General features: G+C 47.8%; 1 protein-coding gene across 2 annotated transcripts in view; it reads left to right on the top strand.

The window, feature by feature from the left end:
- The window catches only part of GALNT11 (polypeptide N-acetylgalactosaminyltransferase 11), a 54,210-nt gene extending 33,794 nt beyond the window's left edge, over positions 1-20,416 (top strand). The window contains exons 5-12 of one of the 2 annotated variants that reach the window (XM_058681309.1): positions 617-742; positions 4,552-4,801; positions 8,756-8,873; positions 10,444-10,596; positions 14,534-14,752; positions 17,264-17,368; positions 19,505-19,642; positions 20,160-20,416. In XM_058681309.1, coding sequence (XP_058537292.1) covers positions 617-742; positions 4,552-4,801; positions 8,756-8,873; positions 10,444-10,596; positions 14,534-14,752; positions 17,264-17,368; positions 19,505-19,642; positions 20,160-20,291 — 1,241 coding nt within the window. In that variant the 3' untranslated portion in view covers positions 20,292-20,416. Of the gene's footprint in view, positions 1-616; positions 743-4,551; positions 4,802-8,755; positions 8,874-10,443; positions 10,597-14,533; positions 14,753-17,263; positions 17,369-19,504; positions 19,643-20,159 lie in introns of those variants that run through there. The other variant, XR_009247624.1, reaches the window with a different exon arrangement.
- The last annotated feature ends 419 nt before the right edge of the window (positions 20,417-20,835 follow it).

Raw genomic sequence — 20,835 nt, 5'->3', positions numbered from 1 at the left:
TATATTCTGATTTTCTTAGAGTGATGATTTTATTAAAAAGGAAAAATTCACAATAATTTATGGTTTCTATACTGATTATGGAAAGAACTAATCATATCTTATCTGAATCTTAGAAGTTGTGTAGTACAGTGCCTTTGGGAAAAAATGTAAATTGATGTAAGGTGATATTTACTACTGCTGTTATGTAATTCTTGGTAGGGGAAACAAAAGTTGTCTCATTAACTCCTCTGTAAGGGTCTGAGACATAATTATTTGGAAACAAAAGGTGCATCTTTTTTGTTTCACAAGTGAGTTCTATGCTGTCAGCTGAACATTTGTGTTTCTGACATCTTTATGTGAAATAGTTTGTTGGAAATTGTATGAAATTGTAGAACAGGTTTGTAAATACGATAAATACTCCTTTTATCTGATATTCCAAATCTTGCCCTTAATATTTCCCTTTTTCTTCTGATAGGACAAGCTACAGTATTCTTTTAAAATACAGCAGAAGACTCTATAATATGTGCTTGATAATTTGTTGTGCATTTTAGCAAACGGCAGATAAAAGTTCAGAACAGCTATCAGATATCTTTACATATGTTTCAGACTGAATGATTGAACGCATCTTTATTTTCAGATGATTTGAAAGGAGAACTAGATGAATATGTCCAAAAATATCTCCCTGGAAAAATTAAAGTAATAAGAAATACAAAGCGTGAGGGGTTGATCCGGGGAAGAATGATCGGAGCAGCCCATGCCACAGGTACGCCTTCCACAGGCTCTCTTCTGTGGGTGTGGGATGCCAGGGGCCCAGGAGCAGCCCATGCCACAGGTACGCCTCCCGCAGGCTCTCTTCTGTGGGTGTGGGATGCCAGGGGCCCAGGAGCAGCCTATGCTACAGGTACGCCTCCCACAGGCTCTCTTCTGTGGGTGTGGGATGCCAGGGGCCCAGGAGCAGGCCATGCCACAGGTACGCCTTCCACAGGCTCTCTTCTGTGGGTGTGGGATGCCAGGGGCCCAGGTACTTTCCTGATCCTATAGCAATTTGTGAAAAGTAGTTCTTCCAACAGGCATTGCCAGGAGAGAAAGGGCTTGTCCAGGTCAGGAAAGACTTGTTCATAGCTCTAGCTCCACTGCCCCCACTTAGAGCTTAAGACAACAAGGAGGTGAATTCTGTTCCTCCTAGTGGTCAGTGTTCACAGTGGTACTTGATGTTAATTACTGCTGCTCAAATAGGTTTTATATCCTGTTCACTTATGTAAGCTGAAAATGTACCTGAACATGGGATTGGTGTTCTTGTGGCTGTGAAGTCACCATCCGGGGATGCCTTCATCCCAGCTGCAGAACTCTGTCTTGCTCAGCCACAGTGTGGGAGGCAGCAGGCCATGGCTCAGGGACTTGAGTCTGCGCCAATGTGGGTTCCAGCCTCCTGCCTCTGGCCTGGCCCGGCCCTTCCTGTTGTAGGTATTTGAAAACAAATTCTCAAAAAGCTAAGTGAATGTTTAATACAAAACTTAAAATATAAGTACATAAAGTTTTTGATTTGAATGGTGTTCATTTTTGGTGTGGCATGTGTAACGGCTGTAGGTATGTGTCATGATTTTGGTTGATAAATGGACATAAGGTTGAAAGATACTTTTTTCCATTTTTTCTAATTTGAAAGGCAGAATTACAGAAAAAAAAGGAGAGACAGGGAGAGAAGGATCTAGAGATCTTCTGTTCACTGGGTGGGGTCACATCTCAGAAGTCCACAATAGCCAGGGAAGGGCCAACATTGGGCCAGCTGAAGCCAGGATGGCAGGGACCCAAACACTTGGGGCTGTCTTCTGCTTTTCCCAGACTGTTGGTAGGGAGCTGGGTTGGAAGTAAAGCGAACGGAGCAGGAGCAGGCACTGTATGGGATGCTCATGTCACAGGAAGCAGCTTTATATGCTGCACCACAACAAATCAGAAATGCATCTATGGAAAATATAGTCTTATTGATCCTATTTTGTTCTTTTATGGTTACCTCTCAGATTTATATTCCCATTTTCATTTATAATTTTAAAAATATGAGGGGCCAGTTCAATGGGTCAGCTGGCTAGTTCTCCTTCTTGTTGCACCAGTATCCCATATGGGTATCAGTGGAAAGCTGCCCCACTTCCCATCCAGCTACCTGCCTGTGGCTTGGGAAACCAGCCTTGGGACCCTGCAGCCGCGTAGGAGAGACTGCGAAGGCTCATACCTCCTGGCTTTGGGTCGGCTCAGCTCCGCCATTACTATATTTAGGAAGTTGGAAGCAGATGGAAGATCTCTCTGTCCTTTTCCTTTCCAATAAAAATAAATACATCTAAAAAAATTCCTTTTAAAATAAGTTCAATAAAGCTAAAACAAATTAATGTAATAAAAGTGTTGGGCATATGGTTTATGGGTAGTGTGTGGATATGACAGACAAATAAATAAGCAAAACCCCACAGAAGTCATTTGAGAATTACTGAACTTGGCAGTGACCTTCACAGGGGTGGGGAGGGTGCGGTGACTGACTCCTGTTGTAAGGTGCTTGGTAGCGCTGTCGCCCCCTCTCTGAGTTCAGTTAGAACTTCACTTGTAGAATCCTTTGGCTTAAACCCAAAGTGGTCCCGAGCAATTGACAAAAATAAATGAGAGTTAGCTCCTCATGCGCAGTTGGTAGTCGTGTACAAATTGATTCTAAGACTTCGATGATGTTATTTTTTCTAGATACGTAGTCAAGTAAAGAGTGAATCGGCCAGTTGAGTTATTGAAGGCAAGATGACAAAAACTGTTGGGCATTTTACAGGTATTGCTATTTGAAGCACTGGAGTGTTACAAATGTATCCTTACCTTTTTTCTTCTTAAATAACAGTAGTTAGTGTTTTTTAATGAAATGCTCAGATTCTTCAGAAATGGTTTAGGGCCTCAGGAGCAAACAGTTTGGAGAAGCCATTGATTCAGGCAAGTCATTGTGACTGGGTACAATCTTGATTTTAATTGAAGAAACTGAGACTTCTTGAATTGAGAAAAGCCATGAAGGCTTTTTTGCAAGGCAGCCTTAATGGACTTCAGGAGTGTGCCTGCTGCATTAGGTGCAGCCCTTTATGGCCCCCTGTTTGTGAGCCCTGGGCTGCTAGTGACCCATCCACTGCTCACACGGAAAGCCTGCTTGTCCGAGGTGTTTCTTGTATTAGGAGTTGAAACTGGATACATCTGGTCACTGAAGTTCTCAGTGTAAAACGTTTTTGTTCATTTTCTGATGACCTGTAATGGCGTCGACGTAAATCCTGGACACTGTCAGGCCCCAGTCTTCGGTCTCCTCCTTTGCTTAAAGTTTCTTCACACATCAGCTGGTTAGTAAGTTAACCTAACAAAATGATGGATGGTCCCTTGTCATCTCATGTGTTCATTGATCTCCTCTATAAAGATTATTCGAAAGGCAGAGTTAAGGGGAAGTCTTCCATCTGCTGGTTCACTCTGCAATGGCTGCGACAGCCAGGGCTAGGCCAGGTAGAGGCCAGGAGCCCCGAACGCCACCTCTCTCCTGCCTGAGTGGCGGGGGTTCAAGTACTTGAGTCATCTGCTGCTGCCTTACCAGGTACATTAGCAAGAAGCAGAGCAGGTGGAATTCCAGCCAGTTCTCTGATATGGGATGCCAGGTTTTGGAAGCAGTGGTTTAACCCACCATGCCATAACATAACTGCCATGGAGGTAACATGTGGATGTTTGATCTCGTCTTGATGGGGTTTTTTGGTTTCTTTTTTTGTTTGTTTTGTTTGTTTTCAGGAGCCCCAGGCCCTGAGTTAACTATTACTGACTGAATGAGGCCCAGTTTTCTATTATCGAATTTAACCCAACAATGTGTCACTGACCAATCAAATGGGGGCCAACCGGAGTTGTGCCCAGGAGCTGAAAATATACCTGTCAACTCTCTCTTCAGTCTAAGAATCGTTATCCCTAACTTCTCAGGCAGCCTAGCATTTATGCCCAGCTCCTTGCTTTGTATGTTGCAATAGGCAGCAACTTCACCTCACTGCCCTGATGTCAATGATTGGCTTCCTGTTCCTAAGACTAATGGATGCAGATATATATTTGGCAAAAAGTTCTTTTAAAGATTTTATTTTGATTGGGAATGCAGATTTACAGAGAAAGATCTTCCATCTGCTGGTTCACTTCCCAAATGGCCACAGTGATGCTCTGATTCTGTTTCCTGAGGGGTGGGGGAAGTGCATTCTAAAAATACACTGAATTTCTAAATAACTAATAACAGTATCTACACACAGCTGTGCCAAAACAGCTTGAAATCATTCGACAGCTAGTCCTCTGAAAAGCAGGTGATTGTTGCAAGGCTTTGGATGTTTCTACTAAAGAGCATCCTAAGAGTTCTGCGTATTATGTGTGTTGCTTTATTATAGCTGCTGCAAGCTGCCTCTCAGACTTACTGTGTGTAGAGTTGGCCATGAAGGAATAGTTTGTGGATCAGGGCTGGAAGGCTGGCCATCTGTCTCCTGCCGTGTCAGGTGTGCTGCCCAGGGTACGTGCTGAGACGCTCTGCTGAGCCGCCAATGCTTGCCTCCTCAGGAGAAGTCCTTGTGTTCCTGGACAGCCACTGCGAAGTCAATGTGATGTGGCTGCAGCCCTTGCTGGCGGTTATCCGCGAGGACCGGCGCACCGTGGTGTGCCCCGTCATCGACATCATCAGTGCCGACACGCTGGCCTACAGCTCATCCCCTGTCGTGCGTGGAGGGTTCAACTGGGGCCTGCACTTCAAGTGGGATCTCGTTCCGCTTTCCGAGCAGGGAGGAGCAGAGGGTGCCACTGCACCTATTAAGTAAGATTTCTCTTTAATGCTTGAAAAGCTCGCACCTGTGCTTCTTAAAAAGAGAACTTCATGGAAGAGCTTTTACCTCCTAAGGAGCAGGAGTGTTGACTTCATCTGTCCATCAAAAAGTTTGAGTCTTTTCTGGATTTTTGTGTCTCTGCCAAATCCCAAGGAAGTGTGTGGATATGAGTTTGTGCCCTCAAGGATTTACAGTCTTGTCATAAAGACAAGTGAGCTCATCCATGCGCTGAGGTAGCTGCTGACTGGCAGTGTGCGGGAGCTCCTTGTGTGCTGTGTCTGGCAGCGGGCACCGGTGCGCTCTCACTTGACCATCCCGAATCTGAACCGCCAGGGGCCAGAGGGTTTTGAATTGGGGATTTCTGTTTCTCAGATTTTTGAAATAGATGGAACTCAAGAAAAAACACTGAATCCATTTCTGCTTCCTGTGCATATTGTACACATGACTTAGCAGTGACTTCATATAATATCTTCAGTGTGCCTGCCTTTTGACTGTAACCCATCACATGCCATCATGTGTGGCATTTTTCACGGAGAGCATTATATTGATTTGCAAACAGTGTGGGCTTTGGATTTTCAGATTAGAGATGCCCAGCTTGCAGTGTGAACAGTGCTGTGAAGGATGTTAATATATGACTCTTTTCTTCAACCAGGGTTGGAGGAATGGATTCCATTCTTACCAAGTCGTAGTATATGAATTATTTTTAAGTTTTTATCGGTGTTCCACATTCTATAATATAATATGATCCCCTACCTCTTCTTTCTCTCCAGAGGCAATTCTTTTAAAAAGACTTATTTATTTTTTTGGAAAGGCTGAATTAGAGATTGGGAGAGAGAATCTTCATCTACTGCTTCCCTCCCCAAATGGCTATAAGGACCAGGTCTGGCCAAGCCAAAGCTAGGAGCTAGGAACTCCGTTCCTGGTCTCCATGTGGATGACAGGGCCCAAGATAGGCAGGCCATCTTCTGCTGTTCTCCCAGGCACTTTAGCAAGATGTTGGATTGGAACTGGAGCAACCACAGCTCAGACTGGTGCTCTTAGGTGGCAGCTTAACACAGGTGCTATGACCCAGCCTGGCATAGCCTGCCTGCAGTCCCAACTCTCACTGGCGGGTGTTGCAGCCTAGGCCAACTGGGCATGATCCACACCCTGTCCTGGCCTTGTGATCCCCAGTGGGAGCTGCAGCCTGGTAAGGAAGTTCCCCAAGTTCTCTTGCAGTCAGCCATGGCTGGGACATGGAACCCTCTTCTGAGCACCAGTGAGGGCACATAGCTCAGGGCAGCTGGCAGCCTGGGCGGAGGGGTTCTGTCTAAAGTTTTGAAGGAGTTGCAGGGGTTCCCATGGTTGAAACGGTGTGGTTAAGATGGAAGCAGTGCCAACTTCAAGTCTAGCAGAAACAGAAACAGATCCTCTGTATTGGCAAAGGGGCATCATGTCCTGATGGTGTCAGCCTGAAGTCTGGCAGGGGGCGTGGGGCCCTGGGACCTCAGCCCTGGGTTTCTATGCAATGTCTTAGCCCCCAAGTACCTGGTAATTTCCCAAGCTGATCATTCCTGCTGGGGTTGTGCTGGTGGGGCTTGGGGAAGGGTGAGCAGGGCAGTCTCGCGAGCACCTCTACTCTGCTGTTGAGGCTCATCCAAAGCCCAAGCTCACACTCTCTCTGGCCGCCTCTGCTGAGGTGGACTCATGGCCCGTGGCCGCTGCAGGTCACCACAACTGATGCCCGGCTAGGGGAGAAGGCCGGCTCCCTGGGTTCCCTGCCCTCTGCGTGGCCTTAGAGCAGGCGCAGAGGCGCCCTCTGCAAGCATCGAGCTAGTGAAGGGGCTGTACTACCTGCCTGGTGTTCCATCTCAGCCTGCTGCTGAGGTTCAAAGCTGCCTGGGCTCGCCGCCAGTCCTTCCACCCTGAGGCTGAGTCTTACTCTTGGCTGTCTGCTGGGGCTTATGGGAGGGGCCATAAAGGCAATGCCCTGGCTCCACAAGCTGACACTAGACTGGGTCACACTGACTCTTGGAACTCTAGGGCCCTGAGTTGTTCTATGCATGGCAGGCCCATCTGAGGCAGGCAGTGATGCAGGCTGAAATCCTGGTTCATTCTACTCATGAGCAAGTTTGTGCTGGTAGCAGCGATGATCTACAGGCTCTTTCTGCTAGAGGGCTGGCTTGGGGACAGGGGTGTGTGGTCTCTGGTGCTGGGTACCATGGCAGGACGGGGCCCGGGTGCCGGGGCAGGATGGGGCCTGGGCTCCAGGCAGAGCTCTGAGTGCTTTGCTTTCCTACTCCCTTCCTGCTCACCATCAGCCCAAGGTTGCGGGATTGCTGAAGGCGGTCACTTGAGCTCCTGCGGGCTGTGGGTGTTTGCACAGGTGTGTGGGACCCGACACTGGGCTTTATGAAGTGAGTGTGATACTGGGGTTCAAGCCTGTGGTCTGGACTTCATCCTTTCCCCCCAACAAGCAGACAGAATCTGGCTGCACGACTTGGAGCCCAGGAAGGACAGTGTGGGCCACTCCTTCCTGTTTATTCAGTGCCTTCTTACTCTTCTAGAACCAGGTGCTCTGGTCTCTGCCCAGCTTCCTCAGCCCTCAGGAAGGGGGCTTGGCACCGGAGCTGCTGTTGAGTTGGTGTCTCTGAAGGAGCCGCTCCCTGGAGGGGTGCCCCGCCCTCTAGGATTCTCCCTTTGGGTCACTATTCCAGCTGCCCTGGCAAGCTTGCTCCCATTCCGACTGCTGAACACTGCTTGGGATTTTCTTCAGCTGGGCCTTCTGGTGATTGCTCCTCTGTTGCCCTGGCAGTGCTCGCAGGGCACCATTCTGCTGAGGGTTACTTCACTCAGTGTGCAGTCAGCTGGCGGGCGTTTCGGCATCCAGGCCTCAGTCAGGAACTGCCTGCCTTCCGTCAGTGAAGACAGCATCACTCTCTTCTTTCTCAAGATAAATTTGGATTTTCTTTCCTTTTTTTTTTTTTAAGGTTTATTTTATTTGAAAGTCAGATACACAGAGAGGAGGAAAGAGAGAGGAAGATCTTCTGTCCGTTCTGTTGATTCACTCCCCAAGTGACCACAATGGCCGGAGCTGCGCTGAGCCAAAGCCAGGAGCCTGAAGCCTCTTGTGGGTCTTCCACACAGGTGCAGGGTCCCAAGGTTTGGGCCATCCTCGACTGCTTTCCCAGGCCTCAAGTAGGGAACTGGATGGGAAGCGGGGGTGCCAAGATTAGAACCAGCGCCCATATGGGATCTTGACGTGTGCAAGGGAAGGACCTTAGCTGCTAGGCTACTGCACCGGGCCCATAAACTTGGATTTTCATTAGCTGCTTGAATTTGTTTCTTTTCCTTCCTCCTTCCTTCTTTCTTCCTCTCCTCTCTGCCTCCCTTCCTTTTTTCTTCCCTTCCTTCCTTTTTCCCTTCTTGGAAAATTACAGAGACACAGAAATCTTTGATCCACTGCTTCACTCCTCAGATGGCTGCAGTGGCCGTAACTAGCCATACCGAAGCCAGGAGCCCAGAACCCCACCCGAGTCTCCCATGTGGGCGGTGGCAGCCCGAGCCCCCATGCCATCTCTCACAGCTTTCTGGGTCTGAAGCAGAGCTGGCGAGACTCACACGGAACATGGCTTTCTAAATGGCAGCTTCATCCACTGTGCTACAGTGCCTGTCCCCAGAGTCCTTTTTATCCCCGTGGCTCTGTTAGAATTCCATGATTCATTTCAGGTTTCTATCAAACATAGTTACAATAAGAAAAGTACTTTATGCTTTTGAAGTAACCCTCATATGTCACAGTGAGCATGTGGATTTCAGCTGTGTGGCCCAAGTCATGCCATCACAGGTAAAATATGTAACAGGTAATCTTGTTTTTTAAAGGTCCGAGACTATCCTGAATTGTCTTTAAGCAAAATTACTGGATAAGGTGGCAGCGTAGGGCAGTGCAGTAACTGCGTCTTTCCCAGGTCGCCCACGATGGCTGGAGGATTGTTCGCCATGGACAGGCTCTACTTCAACGAGCTTGGACAGTACGACAGCGGCATGGACATCTGGGGAGGAGAAAACTTGGAAATATCATTTCGGGTAATTTTATTTTTTGGCTTACCAGTTATTTCTATGTAATGGAATATAATTTTCATCTGTCCGTATATATTTTCTATAAAGTTTCTTGATTATCTTTGTTGACAAATTGTGCTTAATGAATGCTGTTTTACCCATAGTGTGTGATGGATAATAGCTACTAAAGATGAAAAAGTATGTAAGACATATGTTGTATAATTTTTAAAGTTTGGTTGTAAAGAATGGTTGATAATTAATTCAGGAAGTTTTTCATATACATTTAATCTCGTTTTCTTTGTTCTTTGTCGGTCTGTTAACTTTAATGGTACGATTAGATGTATGTAGGTAGGATGACCAGGTTTGCCTGTCTGCCTGCGACCGTCATTGCACATCTGTCCTGCCAGGGTCGGGTAGCCTCCCTGTCAGGGGAGTGTCAGCTTGATGCTGAGCTGTGCCATCACCTGATGGTAGCTGCACATTCAGGTACTTTTCAGTCTGAGGAAAAAAATTCCCCTTTCATAAACTCCCCTCTCATTAGTCTCTTCTCTAGTGGCTGAGGTTGAGGAGATGGCAGGATGGGTGGGGCCCGGGGGACAGGGCAGAGGGATGACACGGGGAGAGCTGGCATCTCCTTTGCAAGCCGATGTCCCATCCCTGCCCACATCACCTCCTGGCCCTGCTAACAGAATCCTCCTAGGGTCTCCATAATGTTTGTGCATGTGCCATTACGTATTTTGCCAAGTGTGTTGATTACAGTGTCTCAAAAGACAAATTTTCCTTCATAATCTGTAGAATTATGAGGTCAAAAGGCATAGTAGATGACAGTGGTTAAGTCTTTCCTTTAGATAAGGTAATTGTGTCCCACAGTAATAAGCTAGCTGGGGTCGGCATGTGGCCTGGTAGTTAAGGTGCCCAGTTTGAGTCCTGGCTCTGCTGATGGATTCCCTGGGAAGCAGCAGGTGGAAGTTGAAGTGGTTGGATCCCTGCCGCCCATGTGGACTGAGTTCCAGGCTCTGGCCCCAGCCCAGCCCTGCACACTGGGAATGTTTGGGGAGTGGTGGAGGAGTGTTCTGCCCCCCCATACCCTGTGCTCTAATAAATAACAACTTAAAAAGTTTTTAAAAAGCATAATAGATAATCCTTATATCTTCCTGTCCTTATGCTTAAAAAAAAAAAAAACTAACTGTAGTCAAGGGGAAAATTTAGATCGGAACAACTCTTTAACGTCTCAGTCCTGGTACTTGTGTATATTTGATAAAGAAGAGTGCACATTTATAGGAATGCCTGCGACACTGAGAACCAGTCCCTAGGATCAGATCCTGTGAGCTGTTCAAGTAAAAAAGCATGGGAGGTACAGTTTAGATATGAGGTAGTAAATAGTGCATTTGTTTAGAATTTGATTCCTTTATAATTATAAAACCAATTTTTTTTGCTAAAAATATATCTGACTTCTGTCTGAATGTTTATTTATACTAAGATAAAATATCTTGCATAGTTTCATAAACACCTGCTTAACAAAGAGTGGTTTTCTGAACTTCATTCGCTGACTTGGCACTGCGAGGCATCTGTTAATGTGTGTTTTGCTCCTGGCCAGATCTGGATGTGTGGAGGTAGACTCTTCATCATCCCTTGCTCTAGAGTAGGACACATTTTCCGGAAAAGGCGACCCTATGGATCTCCTGAAGGCCAGGACACCATGACCCACAACTCTCTGAGGCTGGCCCACGTCTGGCTGGATGAGTACAAGGTGAGGTCTCACGTGTCGAGCAGGGCCTGCGGGCCTTGGACTGCATTGGCGGTGATTTTGCTCATGCAGCCTGAAGCAGCCTCTGCGCCCTTGGGCCTTTGCCGGGTTGCCCTCCACATGCACATCAGCTCTCCCTCGGTTTGTTTCTCCCTGTCAAGCAGTGTTTCACTCCTTCTAGCTTTCCAGCGGCTTCTGTAGTAGGTCGTGCAGCCAGTCAGAGCTCTGCTTTGGTTCCCATCTTCCCCCTGCTGCCCTTGACTGCACTGTGTGCAAGCCCCACTGCACAGCTACAAGAGGGTTGGCATGTTCTCTTCTGCCTTAGGCAGCGCTCAGGCTGTCCTTTGTAACAGCTTTGTTGAGGTGAACTTCACAAATCAGTCTTGGAATCTGCCTGCTGACTGTACAGATAAGTTGCTGTTTCTGGACATAATAGACAAATGGAACCCTGGAATAGGTGGCCTTTTCTGTCCTGCTGCTTGCACTGAGTAGGAGTTGGCCAGTTCGTCCCTCCTGCTCCATGCACTCACACTCACAGTGGAGCCATTCCTTACCTGGTGGCCAAGCGGGTTGTCCCCACTTCTGGCTGTTAATGGAGGACGCCGCTATAAGTGAAACAGTGTGGAGCACATGCTGTGTGTTGGGCTCTGCGCTTTGGAGGTGAAAGAGGAGTACAGGGCATAGTAATTTACCTCTCTGTGAGGCAGGTCCACACGGCGCAGCCAGTGCGTGCCACAGGAATGAGGAGAGTGAAGCGGTCAGTGGGAAAGGAAGGTGGGGCCTCTGTGGCGCTGGTAGAGTGGTGCCCAGCTCCCCCCGCCCCTCCTCCAGGCAGGGCTCCCTTAGGTCTGGCATCATGCGACCTTTGAATCATCTCTAATGTAAATCCCAAAATATGGTCCCCCAGCTCCTGCTGCTCCTGGCCACCCATTCAGGAGACTGCAGGTCACAGCCGCCTTGACAGATTAACACAGTGTTCACCGCAACCAGCATGCTGACACTCCACTGCTGGTGCGGGGCGGTGAGTGAACACAGTAGCTGTCTTAGCATAATCAAGCTACAAGCACCATGTTCTCATGGTCATTGCATTATTCAGTACTGCCCACGGTGCTTCTGTTCAACTGCCCACAAAGACGGTAAGGGAAAAGTTGGGCGCTTGGGGCTTAATGAGTTGAATGTGTCTGCAATGCTAGGGTTCCAGATGAGCAGTGGTTCAAATCCCAGCTGCTCCACTTCAATCTAGCACCCTGCTGGTACACCTGGAAAAGCAGTGGAAGATGACCAAGTGCTGGGGCACCTGCAGCCGCATGAGACACAGATGGAGCTCCTGGCTCCTGGCTCCGGCCTGGCCCGGCCCTGGCCACTGCCATGTTTTGGGAAGTCAACAAGTGTGGAAGATCTCTTCTCCCTCTCGTACTGCAACTCTGCTTTTCAAACAATCTATGATCAAGGAAAAGAAGAAAAAGCTAATTGACGGATAAGGGGCTCACGCTATGGCGGGGCAGGCTAATCCTCCGGTTGCAAGCGCCAGAATCCCATGTGGGCACCAGTTCTAGTCCCGACTGCTCCACTGCTGATCCTGCTCTGTCCGTATGACGGGGGCAGCAGTGGAGGATGCCCTGCATCCACGTGGAAGACCCAAAAAAGTTCTAGGCTCCGGCTTCAGATCAGCTCAGCTCTGGCTGTTGCGGCCATTTGGGAGCGTGAACCAATGAATGGAAGATTTCTCTCTCTTTGTAACTGTTACAAGTAAGTTTAAAAAAAGTGATAAAGTAGCAGAAATCACTTTTACTAAATGTCAGTGTCTTTGGTATTATGTGTGTGTGTGCTCACACAGAGGGCACTTGCCTGCATGTTGAACTACAACAGCTGCTGTAAGGAAAAGATCATGCAGTTGTGTATTGAGTATGCTATTTTCTAGAATGTTCTGTTCATTTAAAAATAATGCCTAAATTCATAAGGTGTGGTCATGCATACTAGAGTACTTTTCTCAGAAAGGGGCCAAGTGATGAAAATGAAAATACCAAGTAAGCATTTATTATAAGCGATAAAATTCAACCTCTCAGGTGAAAAATATAATTTTTTTAACAGGGTATCTTTTTAAAAAACACTGTTCAAAGGCAGAATGACAAGAGGGACAGAGGTCTTCGTCTGCTCTTCCTCCCCCGGTGGCTGCAGTGGCCAGACTCAGGCCAGGAGCCAGGAGCTCCACCTGGGTTTCCCAGATGAGTGCCCTGGCGCTTGGGGCATCTACTCCGTTCCCAGTGCGTGCGCAGAGAGCTGGATTTGAAGTGAGGCAGTTGGGACTCAAACCGACCCTGTGATGTGGGCTGCTGGCGTCAGCGCTGCTCTGAACCCGTGCTCCATGATGCCGGCCCTGAAGCTGACTCCAGGCTTGACTACCTCAGCACATTTCTGATGCAGTTACAGTCAGTGACGTGTAAGAATGTAGCTTTTAGATAGCAGATAGTGAAACTTGTCAGTATTTGCAAGAACGAGGTGGGCCAGTGATTTCAAGATAACTAACCCATGATGTTACAACAATCTTGCATTCAGATGGCAGGGTAGGCCAGATTACACGCAGCAGTCGGAACAGTCCGGATGGGGCTTATTTTATGTGTTGAATTATGCTTGTAAAGTTATTGAGTTTTGTTTGAGATAGTGATGCTTACCATATTTTTAAAATACTGTAACAGCTATGTTTTGAGTTATATATTTTTATTAGACCATACTTTAGGAAATATTGTCAGCTAAGAGAGTAAGTACCAATACATTAAATGCAGGCAAGAGAATTCCAATGACTTCTTTTAAGCAAACAACAAATTTGCAGAAATAGACAGCAAATGCCAACTATTCTGATGTTTTTGTTTTTCATTATAGTATTTTAATGGGTTAATAAGCAGTTTTAATTTATAATAATAAATATCACTAGATAAAACCAAGCAGGACCTCTTTGGACAAGTAATTAAGAATGTGGACTCATGAGGCTCAAGTTTGAGAACCACCATTCTCAGATATGAGATATGATAGGCCTTCAACAGTCTATGAAAGTTTTGTATAATCATTTTTTTAAAGATTTATTTGAAGGGCAGAGTTACAGGATGGTGGGAGAGGGGCGCACAAGAGGAGGAGGAGGGAGAGAGAGAAATCAGTCTTCGGTCTGCTAGTTCACTCTCCGGGTGGCCACAGTGGCCTGTGCTGGGCCAGATCGGAGCCAGGAGCTTCTGGATCTCCCATGTGGGTAGCAGGAAGCCAGGCGCTGTGCCATCTTCTGCTGTTTCTCCAGGCATCTTAGCAGGGAGCTGGCCTGGAGGTAGCGCTGGGAATCACCAGCACTCATAGGGGATTCCATGTTTCCACAAACTTTGAAGTCTCTTGGTTTGACAGATCAGTTTATACATTTTTCCATTTCTGAATTTGGGATATGTCTCTCCTTTTTATGGGTTTATTTATTTCAAAGGCAGAGTTACAGAAAGAGAGGGGAGACACAGAGATCTTCCAGCCACTGGTTCACTGCTCAGATGGCTGCAGAACTGGGGCTGAGCCAAGCTAAAACCAGGATCTTGGAACTTCCCTTGGGTCATCCAGTGGATAGCAGGGGCCAAAGGACTTGTGCCAGCCTCCTCTGCTTTTCCCGGGCACGTTGGCAGGGAGCTGGATTGGAAGTGGAGCAGCTGGGACTGACCCCAGCTCACCTATGGGACACTGGCACTGCAGGCAGAAGCTTGCAGTGCTGTTCCACAGCAGACTCAGGGTGTAACATAGTCTGTGTCTTCCTTTCATTGTTACTAATGAATCTGCATTAAAAATTTCCATTGACATGTTCTGATACCGTTAAGAAAATACATGAAAAGTAACTTCTCATTTTCAGTTGTTCTTTAAACCTACTCAATTTTTAACAAGAATTTTGTTTGTTTGTTTGTTTTCCCTGCTAAACCAGGAGCAGTATTTTTCTTTAAGACCTGATTTGAAGACCAAAAGTTACGGAAATATCAGTGAACGTGTTGAGTTGAGGAAGAAGTTGGCCTGTCACTCCTTTAAATGGTATTTGGACAATGTTTACCCAGAGATGCAGATTCCAGGGCCCAATGCCAAACCCCAGCAGCCTGTCTTCTTCAACAGAGAGCCAAAGCGCCCCAGAGTGCTGCAGCGTGGCAGGGTAGGAAGCTGTTCTGTCAATGCGGTTCATGAAAATTTAGCAGAAAAGTTAGAAATGTGAAAAAGCTATAACTGACTTTGTAAGCTTAAACTCTAGATTTAACAGTAAGATTTTAGCTTTCTTTCCATTTTATTCCTTTATTGAAGACTTTAGAAAGATCTTGTAACTTTGTCTATAACTCCATCTCAAAAATATTTTTTAAAAATTTGCTTTTAATATCAACATCCTTTATCTGCTGCCATTAGAGAAGGTGGCAGCTCCCAGCTCTGTGGGCTCACACACACACACACACACACACACACAGCTCCCAGTTCTGTGGGATCTCACACACACATACACACACAGCTCCCAGTTCTGTGGGATCTCACACACACACACACACACAGCTCCCAGTTCTGTGGGCTCACACACACACACACACACACACAGCTCCCAGTTCTGTGGGCTCACACACACACACACACACAGCTCCCAGTTCTGTGGGCGCGCGCACACACACACACACACACACAGCTCCCAGTTCTGTGGGCTCACACACACACACAGCTCCCAGTTCTGTGGGCTCACACACACACACACAGCTCGCAGGTGTGTGGGCTCACACACACACACACAGAGCTCCCAGTTCTGTGGGCTCACACACACACACAGCTCGCAAGTGTGTGGGCTCACACACACACACACACACAGAGCTCCCAGTTCTGTGGGATCACACACACACACACAGCTCGCAGGTGTGTGGGCTCACACACACACACACACACAGAGCTCCCAGTTCTGTGGGCTCACACACACACACACAGCTCGCAGGTGTGTGGGCTCACACACACACAGAGCTCCCAGTTCTGTGGGCTCACACACAAACACAGCTCCCAGTTCTGTGGGCTCACACACACACACACAGCTCGCAGGTGTGTGGGCTCACACACACACACACAGAGCTCCCAGTTCTGTGGGCTCACACACAAACACAGCTCCCAGTTCTGTGGGCTCACACACACACACAGCTCGCAGGTGTGTGGGCACGCACACACACACACACACACACACAGCTCGCAGGTTTGTGGGCTCACACACACACACAGAGCTCCCAGGTCTGTGGGCTCACACACACACACACACACACACACACAGAGCTCCCAGTTCTGTGGGATCACACACACACACACACACACACAGAGCTCCCAGGTCTGTGGGCTCACACACACACACACACACACACACACACAGAGAGAGCTCCCAGTTCTGTGGGATCACACACACACACACACACACACACAGAGCTCCCAGGTCTGTGGGCTCACACACACACACACACACACACACACACACAGCTCCCAGTTCTGTGGGCTCACACACACACACACACACAGCTCCCAGGTCTGTGGGCTCACACACACACACACACACACACACACACACAGAGCTCCCAGTTCTGTGGGATCACACACACACACACACACACACACACACACACACACACACAGAGCTCCCAGGTCTGTGGGCTCACACACACACACAGCTCGCAGGTGTGTGGGCTCACACACACACACACAGATGCAGAGTGGCAGTCTGAGACACAGCACTGGCCTGCTTTTCTCCCTGTGTTCCCCCCTTTTTTTTTTGAGGGAAGCTTCATAGTTGTATTATTACACCTGAAATGCAGGCGTCCTGCCATGCTGTCAGTCTTTCCCCTTGAGTCATTTCTTTGTAAGCTGAGGCCTGGACCTGCCGTTGTTGTCTCCCCTACTTTTAGGGCCCTCTCATAGCCTCTTCCACAATGCCAGCTGTCCTTTAGTGGTCAGAAATAAGTGTAGAACTTTATCCCTCTTGTTCTCTGTGCTCTACAAGGTGAAAAACAAAACAAAAACACCTGTCAAGCTGGTTATTTTGGTTTTCTCGTTAAGTAGAAAGAGTTCCTAGTGTATATCCATGTACCTGAAGGACTGTGCTGTTCATGGTGTGGCCTCCGTAGCTCAGCTTTGCAGTCCCCAACTTAGCGTGTCTGTTTATGTGCTGTGTGTTTAACTTTTTGTTCTGTTTTGTTGGTTTCATTTTGTTTGTTTACTTACTAGAAGGGCAGAGTGAGAGCCAGGACTCACCCCGGGTTCACTCCTCAAGGGCCCCTGAGAGCCTGCGCTGTGCCAGGACAGAGCCTGGAGCCTCCCTGCACCCATTCTGTCTGTACGTTCTAGAGGACAGGGACAAAATACTGTGTTTTCATTTTCTTCAGACCTTTAGGCTGTAGCAGATCAATGGACTTGTTTATTTGGCTCATATTACACTTGACACTGCCTGCACCTGGCTGTAAAAGTTGCTTGGTAGCCTTGTAATATATATCCTGATGTTCCCATGACCAGACTGGGAGTTGGGAATAAAGAATGCCCACTACCTGCTTGTGGCCCGTGGACTCCCCCTCGGGAACAGTGTCTCCGTGTTTCCTGCAGGAACTTCTCGCCTTAGGCCTGCGTGTGTCTGCTGTGCTCTCAACGGCGTTCTCTTCTCTTACAGCTCTACCATTTCCAGACCAACAGGTGTCTGGTGGCTCAGGGCCGTCCAAGTCAGAAGGGCGGCCTGGTCGTGCTCAAGGCCTGTGACTATGGAGACCCCAATCAGGTGAGTGATGCTGGGCGCACAGCCAGGCATCTGTGACCTCTCATCCCGGGGCTGACCCTAAAAATCAGCATAGACTGCGGCTTTCTCCTCCTGGTAGACTTGTCCTTTGTTCATTATCCCAGTCGTACTTTGGTTGTTTAGACCACTGATACTTTCAAATATTATATGGGAAGAATTAGGACTGAAAAACCGTGAGTTGCTGGAAGAGGCAGACCTAAACCCTAACCAAGACAAAGCAGCGTGCAGAGACTCCTCATCTTTTAGTATTGTTATGATTTATTCAAGGCGAGTCCCCCACTAGCAGGCAGGCCGTCCTTCTCCATACAGTCATCTGTGTCTCTAGGTATACCCCAAGAGACATTTTCCCCTCAAATGTATCATATCTCAACCACAAAAATGAAACTGCAAAGGCTAAACAAAGATAAATGAGATTTTCTTGTCCTTGCTCTAGTACAAGCACATCAGGTACAAGTTTTCATATCGCGTTTTCCTGATTTTTGTTTAACAGGAATCTCAAAGCAACTTCATTTTATTGATGTAAATTAACTTCCATTTGTGTATGTATACCTTAAGTTACACTAAAATAGCTATAAGCAACTTCTCGATTCAGCACTGTAATTTCAAACTGCCTGATGAAGCAGCACTGGCCTTACGGCAACCTAAGCCCGTGGCTGTGGCGTCCCGAGCATGGTGGTGCCTAGGATGTGTCCTGGTGGGGGGTGGAGTCTGTCACTCAAGTAAAAAAACACAGGCTTTTTAGGCATAGTAAGTGGAATGTTCCAAAATTAATGGAATATTTATTTTGACATTTCTCAGAACATGTAATTGTTAGGAGTGATACACATGTTGAAAACATGGCTGACAAAAGGAAGCTTGCATTTCTGGAAGGGAAGTGGGCAGTGCGTGGACCCTGATTAGAACTGGTGACAGTGGCGCAGGACACGGTGGGATGAGATGGCTGAATTACCCAGCTGCCTGTGGTGATGGAACTGTTCCATTGCAAGTGTATGAGGGTGTGGCTGATTCCTTTAGGGCAGTCAGACCAGCAGTGTGCTTGCCCAGCCATGCTACCCACCCTGAAGGTGTTCAGCAGCTGCATGGGCCTGCTGGCACCCGGACTATCAAGCACTGGCACTGTAAGGAAGGGTTTAAACAATATTTGTTTTTACTGGAAATGCAGATTTACAGAGAAAAGGAGACAGAAGAATCTTCCATCTTCTGCTTCACTCCCCAAGTGGTCACAATGGCTGGAGCTCAGCTGATCCAAAGCCAGGAGCTTCATCCAGGTTTCCCATATGGGTACAGGGTCCCAAACTTTGGGCCATTCTCGACTGCTTTCCCAGGCCACAGGCAGGGAGCTGGATGGGAAGTGGGGCAGCTGGGACATGAACCCGTGCCCGTATGGGATGCCTGTGCTTGCAGGCTGAGGCTGAGCCAGTTGAACCTTTGTGCTTTATGGAAGTCTGTTAGTCTGTGACTTTGATGAGGTGTTCTCCCTTCCTGTTAGTGGAGATCCTCACATCTGTTTTGGGGTGACAGGTGAAAGCACCTGAGCAGGTGCGAACAGAAGAAAATGCATTTGTTTTGAATTTAGTGATGATGCCTGTTGGAGAATAGGTTATTGTATTTTGGGCCTGTGTTTCTGAAAATCATCTGCTGGAGTATAAAGATGAAGACAAGTCTGAAAGCGCATGCGCATGCGCCTAAGGAGAGCTGCTTCTGGACAGTCAAGGTGAAGTGCGCAGGCTCGTAGCTGACTGAGGACTAGGGGGAGCGCTCCCTCGCCTCCTGTGAGATGTGCACCAGCCCCACACAGGCGGACTGCGTGGCAGCGACGGCCACAGAAGGTGCTCACGCGGCCCAGGAAGGAGATCTGTGTCGTGATACACTGAGATGCCTGCGATCGATGCCATCGGTTAACTGAATGGAACCAGGCTGAACTGCTTCCGCTTCTTCCCAGAGAGTCCCTCTCCCCTCAGTGGAGTCTTCCGCTTCAGACAGCTGAATTCCGCTTCCTCGCTGTGTCTGCTTTAAAACCAACCGGAACAAATCTGGTTTTGTTTTACGAGTATGCAAAGTGCTGTGCTTTTGTGTGCTTCAGTACTTAAAGCAAAACTTGTTTTTCTTCTCTTCTAGGTCTGGATTTATAATGAAGAACATGAATTGGTTTTAAATAATCTCTTGTGTCTAGACATGTCAGAGACTCGCTCATCAGACCCACCACGGCTCATGAAGTGTCACGGCTCTGGGGGGTCCCAGCAGTGGACCTTTGGGGTAAGGAGGCGGGGTCACCCATGGAGACTGTCTCCTGAGCAGCCAGCAGCCCCCTAGGCAGTCGAATGTCCATCTCTCTTCTGAATTCCCTCTGTACCATGTTCTGCCAGTATGCTGCACGTGTGTGTGTCTTAATTTATTTTGAAAGAGAGACAGATCTTCCATCTAGTGGTTTACTCCCCAATGGCCAGAACTGGGCCAGATCAAAACCAGGAGCCAGAAGCCTCATCCAGGTCTCCCCTCTGAGGGTGGCAGGGGCCAAAGCACCTGGGCCATCTTTTGCTGCTTTCCCAGATGATTAACCTGAGTGGGATTGTAAGTGGAGCGCCTGGGACTTGAACCAGCGCCCATATGGGATGCTGGCAGCTTTCCTAGTGCACCACAGAGATGCCCCTTCCCCTTTTTAAAGGGTTATTTACTTACTTGGAACCCAGTGAAAGAGAGAGGGTGAGACACAGAACTGTTTAAAGAAATGGTGGTACTTCTTTCCTTGCTACTTCTTTGTTTTCCCCACCAGAAAAATAACCGGCTGTATCAGGTGTCTGTTGGACAGTGCCTGCGAGTGATGGATCCGCTGGGACAGAAAGGCTCTGTTGCCATGGCGATCTGTGATGGCTCCCCCTCACAGCAGTGGCATTTGGAAGGTTAAGGTCCATATCTGGGCCAGAAGGGTGATCCACTGGGCTTTGCCTGCTCCGGCAAGGGAGCACCTCGCTGCTGCTGCGCGGATGCAGGGCAGCTGCTCTGGAGGGGGACCGTCTGCTCGGAGCCCGGTGATGGAGACGGGAGCTGCGCGGGACCCTCTGTAGGCGCAGAGGTCATCTCTGAGCTGCTTTTAAGGAATTCCATTCATAGTGACCCCGAATATAGACATAAATCTGTAAGGAACTAATATAGGACAAAACCCAGGAAATAGACATTTCTGTTGAAATTTATTGATGTTTTTTTAATCTGTGTAATGATGGAATTAGTTTGTATCTGACTAGGAGCTTGTCATAATTTCCTTTCTTAGAAAACTTAGGGCATACTTAATTCTTCTAGAATGTTCTTAATAGGTAATTTAAAGACTGACTCTATGGTACTTTTCAGGGGGCAAACCATTTATAAGACCGTATTTAAGAGGCAGTTAACTTATAAATTATTTTTGATTAATTACGGTCCTGTCTTAAAATAAAGGATCCTTTTGATTATTT

This window comes from Ochotona princeps, chromosome 25, assembly GCF_030435755.1.
Source record: "Ochotona princeps isolate mOchPri1 chromosome 25, mOchPri1.hap1, whole genome shotgun sequence".
NCBI lineage: Eukaryota > Metazoa > Chordata > Mammalia > Lagomorpha > Ochotonidae > Ochotona > Ochotona princeps.
The sequence above is the reverse complement of the archived record's forward strand: the minus strand, read 5'-3'. Positions and strand labels throughout refer to the sequence as shown.